The sequence below is a fragment of the Bos mutus genome, chromosome 1, assembly GCF_027580195.1.
Source record: "Bos mutus isolate GX-2022 chromosome 1, NWIPB_WYAK_1.1, whole genome shotgun sequence".
NCBI lineage: Eukaryota > Metazoa > Chordata > Mammalia > Artiodactyla > Bovidae > Bos > Bos mutus.
This window is the reverse complement of record NC_091617.1, coordinates 28,229,258-28,245,440: the sequence shown is the minus strand read 5'-3', so window position 1 is coordinate 28,245,440 and position 16,183 is coordinate 28,229,258. Positions and strand designations below refer to the sequence as shown.

At 35.3% G+C, this 16,183-nt stretch overlaps 1 protein-coding gene across 1 annotated transcript in view; it reads left to right on the top strand.

Annotated features, from left to right (window-relative positions):
• The window catches only part of GBE1 (1,4-alpha-glucan branching enzyme 1), a 314,187-nt gene that overhangs the window by 54,939 nt on the left and 243,065 nt on the right, over nt 1–16,183 (top strand). Inside the window, exon 2 of the mRNA XM_070367825.1 lies at nt 11,137–11,306. Within this exon, the coding sequence (XP_070223926.1) occupies nt 11,137–11,306 (170 nt within the window). The remainder of the gene's footprint in view (nt 1–11,136; nt 11,307–16,183) is intronic.

The window sequence follows — 16,183 nt, the reverse complement described above, 5'->3', positions numbered from 1 at the left end:
ATACTGGATGGATTGCCATTCCCTTCTTCAGGGGATCTTCCGAACCGGGGATCAAATGCAGGTCTCCTGCATTGCAGGCAGATTCTTTATCATCTAAGCATTTTGCAAAGCCAAACTTGCACCAAAAAAAGACCATGGTCACTTTTTGGTGGTCTGCTGCCAGTCTAATCCACTACAGTTTTCTGAATCCTGGTGAAACCATTGCATCTGAGAAGTATGCTCAGCAAATGGATGAGATGCACCAAAAACTGCAATACCTTCAGCCAGCTTTATTCGACAGAAAGGGCCCAGTTCTTTTCTGTGACAACAACCAACCACACATCACACAACCAATGCTTTATAAGTTGAAAGAATTGGGTAACAAAGTTTTGTCTCATCTACCATATTCACCTAACCTCTCACCAACTGACTACCACTTCTTCAAACATCTCGACAACTTTTTGCAGGGAAATCATTTCCAAAACCCAGGAGGCAGAAAATGCTTTCCAAGAATTTGTCAAATCCTGAATCACAGACTTTTATGCTATAGGAGTAAGCAAACTTATTTTTTGTTGGAAAAAATGTGTTGATTGGAATGATTCCTATTTTAATTAATAAAGATGTGTTTGAGCCTAGTTATAAAGATTTAAAATTCACAGTCTGAAACCCAGTCACTTTTGCACCAATCTAATAGTATTTGGCTTCTTTTAGGAGCTCCTTGCAAGCCACACTTTCACAGGGCCAGTCAAATGAGTGTACAAAGCCTGGACCAAAGTGGAACTGAGGGAATACATGTTGTTGTTCAGTCACTAAGTCATGTCTGATTCTTTGGGACCCCATGAACTGCAGCACACCAGGCTTCCTGTCCTTCACTATCTCCTGGAGTTTGCTCACAGTCATATCCATTGTGCTATCCAACCATATCACCATCATATCCATCATATCCATGCTATCCAACCATATCACCCTCTGTCGCCCCCTTCTCCTCCTGCCTTCAGTCTTTCCCAGCATCAGGGTCTTTTCCAATGAATCGACTTTTCACATCAGGTGACCAAAGTATTGCAGCTTCAGCTACAGCATCAGTCCTTCCAGTCCAACCCAGTCCTACAGGGTTGATTTCCTTAAAATTAACTGGTTTGATCTCCTTGCTGTCCAAGGGACTCTCAAGAGTCTTCTTCAGCACTACAATTCAGAAGCATTAATTCTACGGCACTCAGCTGCCTTCTTTTTTAAAAAATTTAATTTATTCATTTTCATTTCAAGGATAATGGCTTTACAGCATGGTGTTGGTTTCTACCAAACATCACCATGAATCAGCCATAGGTTTGCCCTTGTTCTTTCCCGCCTGGACATCCCTCCCACTTCTGTCCCCATCCCACCTCTCTAAGTTGTTACCTAGGCCCGTTTGGATTCCCTGAGTCATAGAGAAAATTCCCATTTTATTTTACATTTGGTAATATATGTTTCCATGTTACCCTCTCCATACACCCCACACTTTCCTTCCTGCCCACCCAGTCTTGTCCATAAATCTGTTCTCTATGTCGGTCTCCAGTGCTGCTCTGTAAATAGGTTCATCAGTACCATCTTTCTAGAATCTATATATATGCATATATGGAATATGATAGTATATGATATGATATTTGTTTTTCTCTTTCTAACTTACTTCACTCTGTGTAATTGGCTCTATGTTTCTCCACCTCATTACGACGGACTCAAATGAATTCTTTTTTATGGCTGAGTAATAATCCATTGTGTGTATATGTGTGTGTGTGTGTGTGTGTGTGTGTGTGTGTGTGTATCTCACAGCTTCTTTATCTGTTCATCTGTTGATGGACATCTAGGTTGCTTCCATGTCCTAGCTATTGTAAATAGAGCTGCATAGAACATTGTCATACATGTGTCTTTTTCAATTTTGGTTACTTTATGAAGGATATATGCCTCACAGTAAATGAGTCTTGTACAGTTATGATGGATTATATCTTTCTTATATTTGAAGAGGCTATTGATTTTTCTATGCTGCTCTCAAATCCAACAGTCATATAGTATATTTATTGTTCTAACAGTGTGCTTATTCATCATGTTTTGTGAAAGGTGTTATACTAAGCTTTTTAGGTATATTATCTCATTTCATTATCATTTGGTTCTTATGAAATGTGTTCTGTTATTCTTATTTAGATAGAGATGTTAAGTCTTAGTTATAGCTGGTAGGAGGTAGGATTGAAATTCAAGGTCAGATGCTATTGTTCAGTTGCTCAGTCATGTCCAACTCTTTGCAACCCCATGGACTGAAGCATGCCAGGCTTCAAACTTGCCAGCTTGCTCAAACTCAAGTCCATTGAGTTGGTGATACCATCCAACCATCTTGTCCTCTGTCATCCCCTTTTCCTCCTGCCTTCAGTCTTTCCCAGCTCCAGGGTCTTTTCTAATGAGTTGACTTTTCCTATCAGGTGGCCAAAGGGTTGGAGCTTCAGCATCAGCATCAGTCCATCCAATGAATATTCAGGACTGATTTCCTTTAGGATTGACTGGTTTGATTTCCTTGCAGTCCAAGGGACTCTCAAGAGTCTTTTCCAACACCACAGTTCAAAAGCATCAATTCCTTGGTGCTCAGTCAGCTTTCTTTATGGTCCAACTCTCACATCCATACATGACTACAGGAAAAACCATAGCTTTGACTATACGGACCTTTTTTGGCAAATTCAGATGTAATAATCCTAATTTTAAATCTAAATTTAACCATCCTATCACCATTCCCTAACCACAGTCTGGGAAGTAGTAGGTACTCATTAAATATTTATTTGCTAAGTACTTAATATGTGCTAGTATTTTAAATGACTAGGTCAATGGCAACCCACTCCAGTACTCTTGCCTGGAAAATCCCATGGATGGAGGAGCTTGGTAGGCTGCAGTCCATGGGGTCTCGAAGAGTCAGATATGATTGAGCGATTTCACTTTCACTTTTCATTTTCATGCATTGGAGAAGGAAATGGCAACCCACTCCAGTGTTTTTGCCTGGAGAATCCCAGGGATGGGGAGCCTGGTGGGCTGCCGTCTATGGGGTCGCACAGAGTTGGACACAACTGAAGCGACTTAGCAGCAGCAGCAGCAGGTATATCTGTGTGCGAAACAGATAATTTTTCCTGTCTTTGTGGTATTTATCACCTAGCTGCTTCTATCTTCTGAATATAAATCTTCATCTTACAGAATGCTTTCTCAGTCCTTGGTTTTCTCTCTACCATTTCCCACACTTAACAAAGAATGTCTTGAAGGCATGGGCTTTGTCTTTCATCTCTGTTCTCAGTGACTCGCATAGCATTGGATGTATAGTAGATGCTTAGTAATATTTGTGGAATAAATGGATGAGTTTACCCCTTCTCACTTGTCACTTTTATTTAAATGGTCCCATGTTTACTGTTTCCTGATAGATTAAGATTGGAGTGTATGCTAAATTACAGATTGGAAGTGTCACTAAAATTTTAGGTGAAATTTTGAAAATTTATACATTTATTTATTGATTAGTACATATAAACATTTAAATATAAGGAAAGCATTCAAAAATAAGAAACCATGTCTACTATACTGTCACTTTTAAAATTATTTTCATTGACCAGTATAACAAGAGAGTTCACAGACTCTGGTATTTTAATGTTCAGTCTGTTTAATAAAGACTTTGTTAATATTATTCTGACTACTAAAATTCATCCTTCAAACTGCTCCCTTTAAAGACTGTCTCTGATAGTATCAGTTATCTCCTCTTTAAAGTCTTAAAGGTTTTTATTTTTCATTTAATTTATTATATAACTGAAAGTCATCTTTTCCATCTTGATTTAACTCTACATTTCTACGCCTCCTCCTATCCAGCTACATAAAGCTAGTCCTCGTGCCCACAAGGACCGCCTTAATTTGTACACGTGTAAAGCTCTTCTCTGTCTTGTCCCTTAATTGCTAAAGAATACTACTCATCCTTTAAGATATAGCACAAATGCCAGCCACTTTTTAGAGCCTTTTTAAATCTTGCTTTATCCCATTAGTTTTTCTATTATATTTATTCTTCTGTTAGCATTTGCTTATCTCACCCCTTTCCTGTCCTGAGCTGAACAGTCTTCTCTTGGACTGATAAACTTATCAAAGAGAGGTTCTTCAATTATTGGCATACAATAAATATTTTTACCCTGTGATACATCTATTTCTGCTTTATTGACTATGCCAAAGCCTTTGACTGTGTGGATCACAATAACTATGAAAAATTCTGAAAGAGATGGGAATACCAGACCACCTGATCTGCCTCTTGAGAAACCTATATGCAGGTCAGGAAGCAACAGTCAGAACTGGACATGCAACAACAGACTGGTTCCAAATAGGAAAAGGTGTATGTCAAGGCTGTATATTGTCACCCTGCTTATTTAACTTATATGCAGAATACATCATGAGAAATGCTGGGCTGGAAGAAGCACAAGCTGGAATCAACATTCCCGGGAGAAATATCAATAACCTCAGATATGCAGATGACACCACCCTTATGGCAGACAGTGAAGAAGAACTAAAAAGCCTCTTGATGAAAGTGAAAGAGGAGAGTGAAAAGGTTGGCTTAAAGCTCAACATTCAGAAAACGAAGATCATGGCATCCTGTCCCATCACTTCATGGGAAATGGATGGGGAAACAGTGAAAACAGTGTCAGACTTTATTTTTTTGGGCTCCAAAATCACTGCAGATGGTGACTGCAGCCATGAAATTAAAAGACGCTTACTCCTTGGAAGGAAAGTAAGGACCAACCTAGATTACTTTGCCAACAAAGGTCTGTCTAGTCAAGGCTATGGTTTTTCCAGTGGTCATGTATGGATATGAGAGTTGGACTGTGAAGAAAGCTGAGCACCAAAGAATTGATGCTTTTGAACTGTGGTGTTGGAGAAGACTCTGAAGAGTCCCTTGGACTGCAAGGAGATCCAACCAGTCCATTCTAAAGGAGATCAGCCCTGGGCGTTCTTTGGAAAGAATGATGCTGAAGCTGAAACTCCAGTACTTTGGCCACCTCATGCGAAGAGTTGACTCATTGGAAAAGACTCTGATGCTGGGAGGGATTGGGGGCAGGAGGAGAAGGGGACGACAGAGGATGAGATGTCTGGATGGCATCACTGACTCGATACACATGAGTTTGAGTGAACTCCGGTATTGGTGATGGACAGGGAGGCTTGGCGTGCTGAGGTTCATGGAGTCGCAAAGAGTCGGACACAAATGACCGAATGAACTGAACTGAAATGAACTGAACTAAACTGAAATATGTTGTGGGTTTTTTTTTTTGTTGTTGTTATTGAATACTTATCCTTGATTGAGGGACAGAAATTATTCACTTTACAGTCTCAAATGCCTACTTTTCACTTGACAGATTTAATATATAGAGAAGTCTATATATTTCAGGTACTTTGTGCTTGAAGAAGAAAATTTCTGCCAGTCACCTTGAAGTCTTTTGAAAGGGTGATTTAAAAAGCAATTTTTTTTTGTTCCAAAAAAATATTCAGTTCCCCTCTCCTTTAACCTTATTTCCCCCTTTTTTAGTTTATTAAAAATTCCTATTGAGCTTTTACTTCTGTGCTTTTTCTTGCCTCTATTCCAAATCTCCTTTAGGAAACAGATGACTATATAAAATCTTGAAAAGAATTAAGCTAGCATGGAAGGAACTTCCCCCATGGGTTCATTGTGTTTCAGACCCACTTAGAAGCACTTGAGAAAGAATTCTACATCTTAGGTGTTTCCAGATAAGGTATGATCCATCTCCTCTGACATATCTCCAGTGTTCACAGCCTTGCCTGAAATTAGAACTTCAGTATGGATCTAAGATGAAGTGTCTTACAAAAGAGCAAAGGTTTTTAGCTGGTTTCTTTTTTTTTTTTTTCCAAACTAAGCATTAACTACTTCCCTAAAGTAACTTTTTTTCCCCTAGGCTATCCAATTTACTTAGTTTTCTTCCAAACTTTTTATAATCTACACATTCAGATTAATCTGGAGTACCTAGTATGTGTTATGTGTTAGTATGCCTATATTTATAACTTTTCATAGCAGGAAAATATAAATATTCTTAAATGCTTTGGAAATTTAAGGAGAAACAGTCCTTAATGTTTACTAATAATTAGCATGCATATTTAAATCTAAATAAGTGGTGTAATTTAAGATATTATAAATTAAAAAGTATAATACAGCAGTGCTTCTCACTGAGGTGGTGAAAAGCTACAGTTTAAAATTATTGAGTATATGCTGGTTACTGTGGGGATGACTCCTGGTGTCATTTCTTTGATTCCTTATAAACTATCAGATTTCCCCTACTTAACAGGGGAAGAAATTCAGGAAAAGGGAGGTTAAGTAATTTGTTCAAGGTTACATATACTATGTAACAGAGTTAGAATTTGAACCTACACTGTTTATTTCTAGAGCCTTATCAGATCCTCTTAATTATAAGATTAATAACTTTATGAATTAAAGTTATGGGACTTTCTTTAAGAGGAAATGTGACTTTTAATTTGAGATTATGTCTCCTGATTTTTTAAAAATACCTTTTGTGATAAATAATACCTCATCTCTGTTGCTTATTACCTTCTTGACCTTGAGCAACTTTCATATTTATCTGTGCGTCTATTTCTTTCTTTCTGCAAAGAGGATTAAAAACATCAATGAAGATATTAAATCTTATAATATTTTTATATCTGTACAAAATTCTAGTTACAATACTAACTCATTTTATGTTCTTGGTTACCAAGAATTTGACCCAGTTTTTAAATATCCTATAAATTCATAGCAAAATATTAAGAGAGACGACTGTAGTAGGAGAGGGCACAGGCATGATGAGCTTGCTATATCCTCAGGCGTTTTCTTTTTTGAGCCACAGTGATTTCAAAGTGGAATGTGTATTTCTGTATCAGAAGCTTTAGGGCTGACCTTGAGGACGTCAAGATATTTAGTTAAAGTAATATCATGCTATAATCCTATTTCTGTTCAATTTTCAGTAAATGGCACATTTGTATATATCTTTTGAAATGTCTTAAGAAGGATTATTTTTTAAACTTTAAATAAATCTAAAATTGTGTTTTAAAGATATTATAACCACATTGACAATAAAATTATTGCCACATTTATTTGCCCTCCAAAAGTTGATAGCTTTTTAAAAAAAGAACCAGTAATTTTTCTTGTTTTATGATAATATATGTGTATGTATTTTTTTTTTACCCTAAGTCCAGATTTACTTATTTTTTCTCTTCTAGTTTTGTTACTTCTATCCAGATTTATTTTGTTGATTGTTTTTATACCATTTGATCATTAAATGTTGTTATTTATGCATCTCATATGGATTAGAGTTTCCACGCATTGAGAGTTATAGCCGAATGGTATCTTTAAGAGGTAAAAATCATTTTCTCATAGAATTTAGAGTATGAGAGAGTTTGCATACAAATCTCTTATTAGAGCTATAGACTGAGGTTTTCTTCTGCTGCCTTTTCTTTTGCCTAGATCAGTATTTAAAGTATTTTGAAATAGTTGCTGATGTTAAATTAGGGAGGATTCATAGAAAAATCTGGAATATTTTTCATTCTTGAATAATTACTTTATGTGGCAAATCTTTCGTAACAATAGGCTAGAGCTTTTAAATAGATGCTGTCAATTTTCCCTGGGTTTTGTCCTCCCCATCTCAATTGAGCTCCTTTCTACTTTGTTTTCCATACTCTGAGGCTAGCCTCATTGGTTACTCTTTTATCATCATGCTGTTCTTTGTGTTTCTTATGCGAGGGCAGTTCTTCGTATTTATGCTACCTGCCTGGCTCCTGTCAGTAATTCAGTTTGCGTCCTCTGGAGTAAAGACTGCCAGTGATACTGGAGTTACATCATTTCATTAAAAGTTAATTTGTTTCAAGTAATAGAGTAAATATAATTTGCATTTTCATAAAACCATGGGGATGTGCACTCACAGGCGGGCATGTGTATTGTATGTGTTGGGTATATATAGACAATACAAAAGGGGGTCATATTTGAAATACTCCACTCACAACCTACCATACCCATAGGCTTTGCACTCCACTGATCAGATTCTGTGCTGTACCTCTTCCTGTCTTTGAAGTAAATGTGAGAGCATGGTGGGGCTAGGAACTTAAGGCCCCTGCTCGCCCCAGCCCACTGGAATCCAACCCCTGGTGCAGGGAAAGGGGCCCTGTGAAAATACCATCTACATTGCCATCTGTAGCTGTATGAATATTTCTTTATACAAAGAGATGTTTTGTGGAAAACTGCTTTGCAACTTCTTTCCCTAAGCCATCTATCTTGGGACATCTTTTCATATCAGTACATTTCATTCTACCTCATTCTTCATAATGAATCTCATGTAATTTGTTGTTTGTGTGTTCCACAGTTAATTTGACCAGCCTCTCTTGTTGAACAGGTAGGTATTTTCTATGGTTTGGTATTTTAAATAATGCCATAATGATTACCTGTACATTACACTGTACATGTAGATGTTTTTACTTCCTTGTGTGATATATTCAAGGGGTAAATTTCTAGAAATGGAATTACTTGGTTGAAGACTGTGATTTAGAAATTTTCATAGCTAGCTAATGCCAAATAGTTATCTAATTTATATTTTGTTAAAGAGTATTTGGAAATGTCTTTTTCCTGCACCTGTACTCTGTCTGCACAGACTATCACATCTTACTGGTCTTTAAGTGGAAAATGCAACTTTGAAATCTAGGATTGAATTTGAGTGTCTTTTCAATGTGTTTTATGGCCATTTGTATTTCTTTTACTGTGAACTCCTGGTTTTGTTTATTTTTAATTTAATATTTATAACTTTGACCTTTTGAAGTTATTTTTATTTTAGAGGTCCAATTTTTAAACTTAGATTCCAGTATCTTAATAGGTAAGCCATTGCTTTCTTTCTCTTTCACATTTCTTTCTTGAAATGTGACTAGGGATCAAACTCATGTTCCCTGCATGGGCAGGCAGATTCCTATCCTCTATACCACCAGGGAAGTCCTCTTTGTCTTTTTTTCTAATCATATCAAGTTCCAATTGTTCATTTACCTAATTTGTTGTTGTTGTTGTTGCATGTACACTTAGTTCCTTGCCAATTCTAATTTATTATTTTTCTAATGATATATTTTGTTACTCTTTTTATTTCCTTGGGTCTGACATTTCCTTTTACTTCTCATCCTATTATTCTATCATATTAATATAATCCCTCAGCTTTTATTATGATTGAATTAATTTTTATTTATGTTGAAGTACAGTGTGAAATGGGCTTCCCTGGTGGCTCAGTGGTAAAGAATCCGCCTGCAGGAGATGCAGATTCAATCCCTTGGTTGGGAAGATCCCCTGGAGAAGGAAATGGCAACCAACACCTGTATTCTTACCTGGGAAATGCCTTGGACAGAGGAGCCTGGCAAGCTACAGTCTGCTGCTAAGTCATTTCAGTCGTGTTCGACTCTGTGTGACCCTAGGGATGGCAGCCCACCAGGCTCCCCTGTCCCTGGGATTCTCCAGGCAAGAACACTGGAGTGGATTGCCATTTCCTTCTCCAATGCATGAAAGGAAAAGTGAAGTTCACTTTCACTGAAGTTGCTCAGTCGTGTCCGACTCTTTGTGACCCCATGGACTGCAGCCCACCAGGTTCCTCCGTCCATGGGATTTGCCAGGCAAGAGTACTGGAGTGGGGTGCCATTGCCTTCTCCGAGCTACAGTCTGCTGCTGCTGCTAAGTCACTTCAGTCGTGTCTGACTCTGTGTGACCCCATAGACAGCAACCCACCAGGCTCCTCCGTCCCTGGGATTCTCCAGGCAAGAACACTGGAGTGGGTTGCCATTTCTTTCTCCAATGCATGAAAGTGAAAAGTTGAAAGGGAAGTTGTTCAGTCGTGTCTGACTTTTAGTGACCCCATGGACTGCAGCCTACTAGGCTCCTCTGTCCATGGGATTTGCCAGGCAAGAGTACTGGAGTGGGTGCCAACAGTCTATGGGGCCGCAAAAGAGTCAGACCTGACTTAGCAACTAAGCAACAACAGGGTGAAACATTTGTATAAAGATTATTTTTCTGTTCACCTCAGTTGAGGTGTTTTTCATTAGTTAGCTTCTGATATTTTGTGTATTTCCTTTATACCTCTATTTGGATTCATGACTATCTTTCTGGGACTTTTATTGATTACCCCTCAGGGTGTGGGGAAGCACAGGGAAGTTTATGGGCATTGGTCAATTCATTGCACAGTTCTGGAACTTTCACTTCTGACAGAGAATACCTGCCACATGCTTCACTTCTCTAGTTTTGCCAGTTTTGTTCTACTTTGCTTCTCCCCAGACTTGGGGTAATAAGTGCAAGTAATAATATATTTTTGGTGTACCGGTCCTAACTGTGGGCTCTGGGGGTCTGGTAGAGGGTCAAGAGCAGCCATGTATTATTCTTGATCCTGCTTGGAAAGGAATCTTTAGTTTCTTCTCATGGCCGCTGGCTTTCATAGTTTGAGGTGATGAATGTTCTTTCCATGGTTAGTTGCTGTAGGGCAAGACTAGGCAAACTATAACCCATAGGCCAAATTTGGCCCTGCCACCTGTTTTTGTAAATAAAGTGTTATTGGAACACAGCCACACCCATTCATTTACATATTGTCTGTGGCCAATTTCATGCTTCAGAGACACAGTTGAGTAATTGTGACAGAAACCAGATGGCTAGCAAAGACTAAAATATTTCCTATCTGCCCTTTAACAGGAAAAGTATGCAAGACCTGCTGTAGGGTAATTTTATTTTTATTGCTGGTTTTTAACTGTATTTTCTTTCAGTGTTTTAGAAGTTATAGATGTAGGAATGCTCCTTCATTATACTGTCTTGACATGGAAGTTGCTATAATGCTGATTTTAAAATATTCATGGAATAACGTAACTATCATGTTTTCTTTTATACCATAATGCTTGAAATTACAAAAAAAAGTTTGTTGGATTAGTTCAGTGTATTTGATGTAAGAATGATATCTTACCAGGTAACTTCTAGCAATAAATGAAATTATTCACATCATTCCTCTTTAATGATATCTTTTTTTTTTTTTCCCTGAATGAGAGTAAAACAGATATTTAATTACAGCAGCTTTTCTGGAAGATTATTTGATTTTACAATTTCCTTTCTTTTGCACTTTTTCAAAGGTATAAGCGGTTTAACCAGACTTTGACCGACATTGGAGAGAATGAAGGTGGTATTGATAGGTTTTCCAGAGGTTATGAATCATTTGGCGTCCACAGATGCGCTGATGGTGGTTTATACTGCAAAGAATGGGCCCCAGGAGCTGAAGGAGTTTTTCTTACTGGAGACTTCAGTAAGTATTTTAGAACCATTAAAGTCAGTTGTAGCATTTCATTTATTTACTTAAAACATAGATGTTATATATTTAACTTTTATGAATATTATTGATTACAAATATTCTACTTTTCAGATAGAGCCCGTTGAGTTTCTTGAGTCTTTGCCTTTATGTGCTAAAAGTATTTCTGATTTGATGTGATACATGTATTTTTTAAAACTTTATATTCTATATAATCATGTACCAGAAATAACAGAGTTTGTGAGAAAAATTGTGTTAGGCAGAGTACTCCCAATTTATTCAACCTTGTTAGCAAGCTCTGACAAAACCAATACCAATTTAGGTAAAAATTTGGTTTAGGTTCAGTCTCTACTACCATTTGCTCCTGGTTATTTGGCATCATAGTTCTTGCATCCTCTAATCTTTTTTTGAGACCTCAGTAAATGTAAACATCTAAATTAGAGGGTTAACTTCTTCATCAGTCAATTCTTTGTTTTTTCCCTTTCCTTTCTTTTTTTTTAATAACAGTGGGACATATCTTCTTAGCCTTATTATCTGCACTGTTAATTTCACTAGACAATTAAGTGTAGTAGTTCTACAAGTCAGGCTTCTAGCTTACAGTTTAGTAGAAGCCTTGTAAGTACATAACTAATATATAATCTTCTCAGTTTTATTCTATAAGTATAAATAAATTACTGTAATAGTGACAGGGAAAGAAACTCAGTTTTGAAAATGGAATAACTGGAAAACTAAGCCTTGGCAAATGTTCATAATACAAGGAAAGGAAATATCAAATAATAATAATCCTCTAGCACCATGGTATAGTATGGTCTTTAAACTTTGATTTTCCTGGACTCAGAGGTCTATATGCTATCCTGTTGTGGAAAGATTAAAACTATAGGGACAGAAAACTGAATTGTCAGGGTTTGGGGGTAGGAGGCGTGAGTTGACAAGTTGATAAGAAACAGGGGACATTTTTTGGGGTAATGGAAACATTTTATGTTGTGATTGTGTTGGTTTCATGATTGTATACATTTGCCAGAATTTATAGAAGTAAATGTATAAAAGGGTGAGTTTTACTGTGTGCAAATAATACCTTAAGTAACCTAACTTTAAAAAATTTTTTGATTTTATGTATATAGTCTAAGGCAGCACTGCCCAATAGAAATATAATGAGCATCATTTATATAATTTAAAATTTTTCATGGTAATATTAAAAAATAAAGGAGAAAAATGGAGCGAATTTTAATAATGATAGGTTTTTTAAAATTTAATCCTGTACATCAAAATATATTTTAGCATGTAACCAATGTAAAATTTGTTAGTGAGATATTTTCATTCTTTCGTATTGCTTCTTCTAAATCTGGTGGGTATTTTTTCATTGGAAATACTTGATCTATATTTAGACTTAATGCAATTTGCAGTTTAAAGTGCATACCCAAATTTTTCCAAACATTGTTAAAAGTTCTAGCAACTCAACTGAGTGGTAGTTTTAAATTTTACATTTAATAAAGTAATTAAAATTAAATAAAACTTTAAATTTATTTTCTCAGTTACACTAAGTTCATTTTAAGCACTCAGTAGCCACCTTTGTTTAGTGGCTCTATTATTGAAAAGAACAGGTCAAAGGACTGTAAGTTATTCTTTGTGTCGTTCCCAAAATTAGATGACATAAGCTTCCTGTGTTTCTAGAGAAGTTAGTGAAAACTTTAGGGAATGTTTTAAGAAAGATCATGTGATCTGCTGATTCAGATTAACATGGCCAGGTGATTATTATGAAATATATTTTGAAGCTATAAGTCTTTTCACTTAAACTGTTAAAATTGTTATAATTTTTTCTTGTATATAAACATGACTATTTCCCCATCTTCTCTGAGTGACTGTGTTGACTACTAGCTTTTTGTTAATAGATTTGTTTTGCATCAACCTCTAATCAAGGTGCTTTTGGGCATTATATTTTATTATTTTTTTTTTTTTTTACTGCCATTTATTGAGAAGTATTGCTTGAGAATGTTTGTTAGATTTTTATGTACATTTATGTACATATACCAAGAAAAAAAGTACTATAAGACTCTCAGTTAAAACTTGGTACTTGCATTTGGTAACATATTTATGATTGAATCCACTAAACAGATTTTAGAGATACAGAAATATGGGAAACTATATGAAACTATATTTGGTAGCTATATAGTTGTGCATTGTAAATCCAGTTGAGCCATGTGTATGTTTGGAAATTGTATTTAAAATTTTTAAGGAGTTTGAATGCTTAAATATTAAAAGTATAATAATTTATATAGTCTTTTGTAAAGAGAACACTAAAAATTATCTAGTTCCTATTTTAGTGTAAAGTAGCTTAACTTTTAAAAATCTAATTTGATTTTTGAAAATTCTATTCTTTGTGAAGACATGTCACATAATTTAAAATCTCTCCTTGTACTTGAAACAATACTTTGTCAATTATTTTCAATCAGGCAGTATTTATTTAGTTTCTAAGGGTAGGAAGAATATCAGATTTAATCTGTGGACCTTTATTTTTACCTGAGAGATAGGAATGTCTAATATAAATGAAACTGTGATAAAAGATAGGAAGTATGATAGAATATAGTTAACTGTTAAAATAATTAACAAGCAGTATGTTGGGAAAATTTAAATGTCTAATATATCTACTTATCTAGACGAAGGTTTTTTTTTTTGGTCATGTATATGGTCTCAGAAAGTAAAAGTTTTAATTGCTCAGTCATGCCCAACTCTTTGCATTCCCATGGACTATAACCTCTGTCCATGGAATTCTCCAGGCAAGGATTATGGAGTGGGTAGCTCCAATATCTAGCATCTTCTCCAGGGGACCTTCCTGACCCAGGAATCAAACCCTGGGTTCAAGATCTCAAATATAAGGAGATCCTGAGGTGCTTCCCTGGTGGTTCAGACAGTAAAGAATCTGTGCAGCCTCTCAGGATCTCCTTATATGTGGGATCTTGAACTTTTCTCACTGAAGAGCTTTGGCTTAAAAATAAATAAAAGCAACTTTCAAGTTGACAGTAGGGCCAAAATTCTAGATTAATAATGCATTTGAAAATAGTATGTCTTTGGGAGAGAATGTTACACCTGAGTATAAATTTAATATGACTTTGTATAATACAGAATTTTGATGATACTGACAGCATAGCTGAAAATATACATTACTGAACTAAACATGTCTTTTTAAAAAACACAATTAAGGAATTCTCTATTTTATTTTTCCCTTATTTACATAAAAATCTATTTTTTCATGTGTTGAAGAGTTGAGTAAGAAGAAAGTTATTTTTCTTTGTTAAGGTTTTTCTCAGCATCAAAAATGTGTTTGATTTTATAGTAAGTCTTCCAATGTATAAACGTACTAAACTGAAGTGGAAATACAATTTGTGTTAACTAGCTAAAAACATTACAGTTGATTTTTTAAAATTAGGAAATGCAAATGAAGATTAATTAAAATTATTCTAGGTGTTTAGGTAATGACATTAAAATGTTTTTAAAAGCATTTAACTGTATTCATATAACTTCATATTTATCAGCTAAATTGAAACAGCAGTAAACAAAAGATTCTATGGAAATAACTTTGAACTATAACATGATCATTTTTAAGAATTTGTTTCCTTACTTTGTCATCTGATGTAACAGTAAGCTTAACTTTTATGTATATACTTAAAATATCACCTAAAATAAACCTATTTTTTTCAGCAGCAGCAGTGATGTAAAAAGTAACATAATTTTACTTATGTTTTTATCATGAAAGTGTATACATATATAATTTAAAACACTGCTTTTGTACCTACCTCTTCCCTATACTTCCAAAGATAATGTAAAACATATCTTCAAAAACCAATATAAAAACCTCATTTCTGTGAAGGCATAAATTGACTGTTACTTATATTTACAGTAACAAGAAAATAGTAAAAGGAAATCTTGAATCAATTTTTAAAATCATTAACCATCTACTAATGATAATTTTTCAGATGAAATGAAAATTAAAGACTGTCGACTTTAATTCTGTATTATAAGAAATTATACCAGTAGTCAAATTATGTTAGCATATTGTGATGTCTCTCTCGTCTTCTAATCATTGTAGAAATTGCACTGTCCTTTTCTGTACTCATAGAACTGCTGGTAAATTTATGTTTTTCTAGCATATTTTTTTGCCAACTGACCTGAAAATATTTTAGGTACAAATGTTCACTGTTGTAAAATATAAATGATCTTTAAGAAAGAATTACCAGGAGTTGGTGTGTAGAGGAAAAAAAAAAAAGAATGGCATTTTGAGTTTGAACCCAAGTAGAGCTCTCGAAACTTGGCTCTTCATCTGGCTTAGTAGGGATAAAGGCGATGATATTCCTCTTATTTCTCTAACTGGGTTGCTGTAGATACTAACTAGATTGCAGTAGATACTAACTAGATTGCAAATGTGAAGACATTTTATACATCATTTAGTGCTACAGAAATCTTAATGGAAAAATTACTCTAATTTGAAAAGTTCTTTCTTTTTCTTATTTAAAAAATGCTATTAATTTTAAAAGGTCTTGCAAAAATCAATTGATATAGTCTCAGTGTTGCCCAAACTGAAGTAGCTCTGGCTTTTGCCATCCACATTTTTAAGACTTGGAAAGCACCTTCACTTTAAATATATTACACATATTTTTCTTCATTTGAGAGAAAATGAAACAATCATTTCTTTTCCTTTTAGTCTTTTTTTTTTTCTTTTAACTAGCTTTTTTAAGCAGCTAGCAGCTGCTGCAGCCACCCAGGACAGTGTATATATAATGACATTCATCAAGATTGGAATCTTACCACCCAAAAAGTATTTCTGAGCCAGACAGAAGCTACTTTAATGGCTTGAGATGAGTTTCTGAAACTTTGAATTA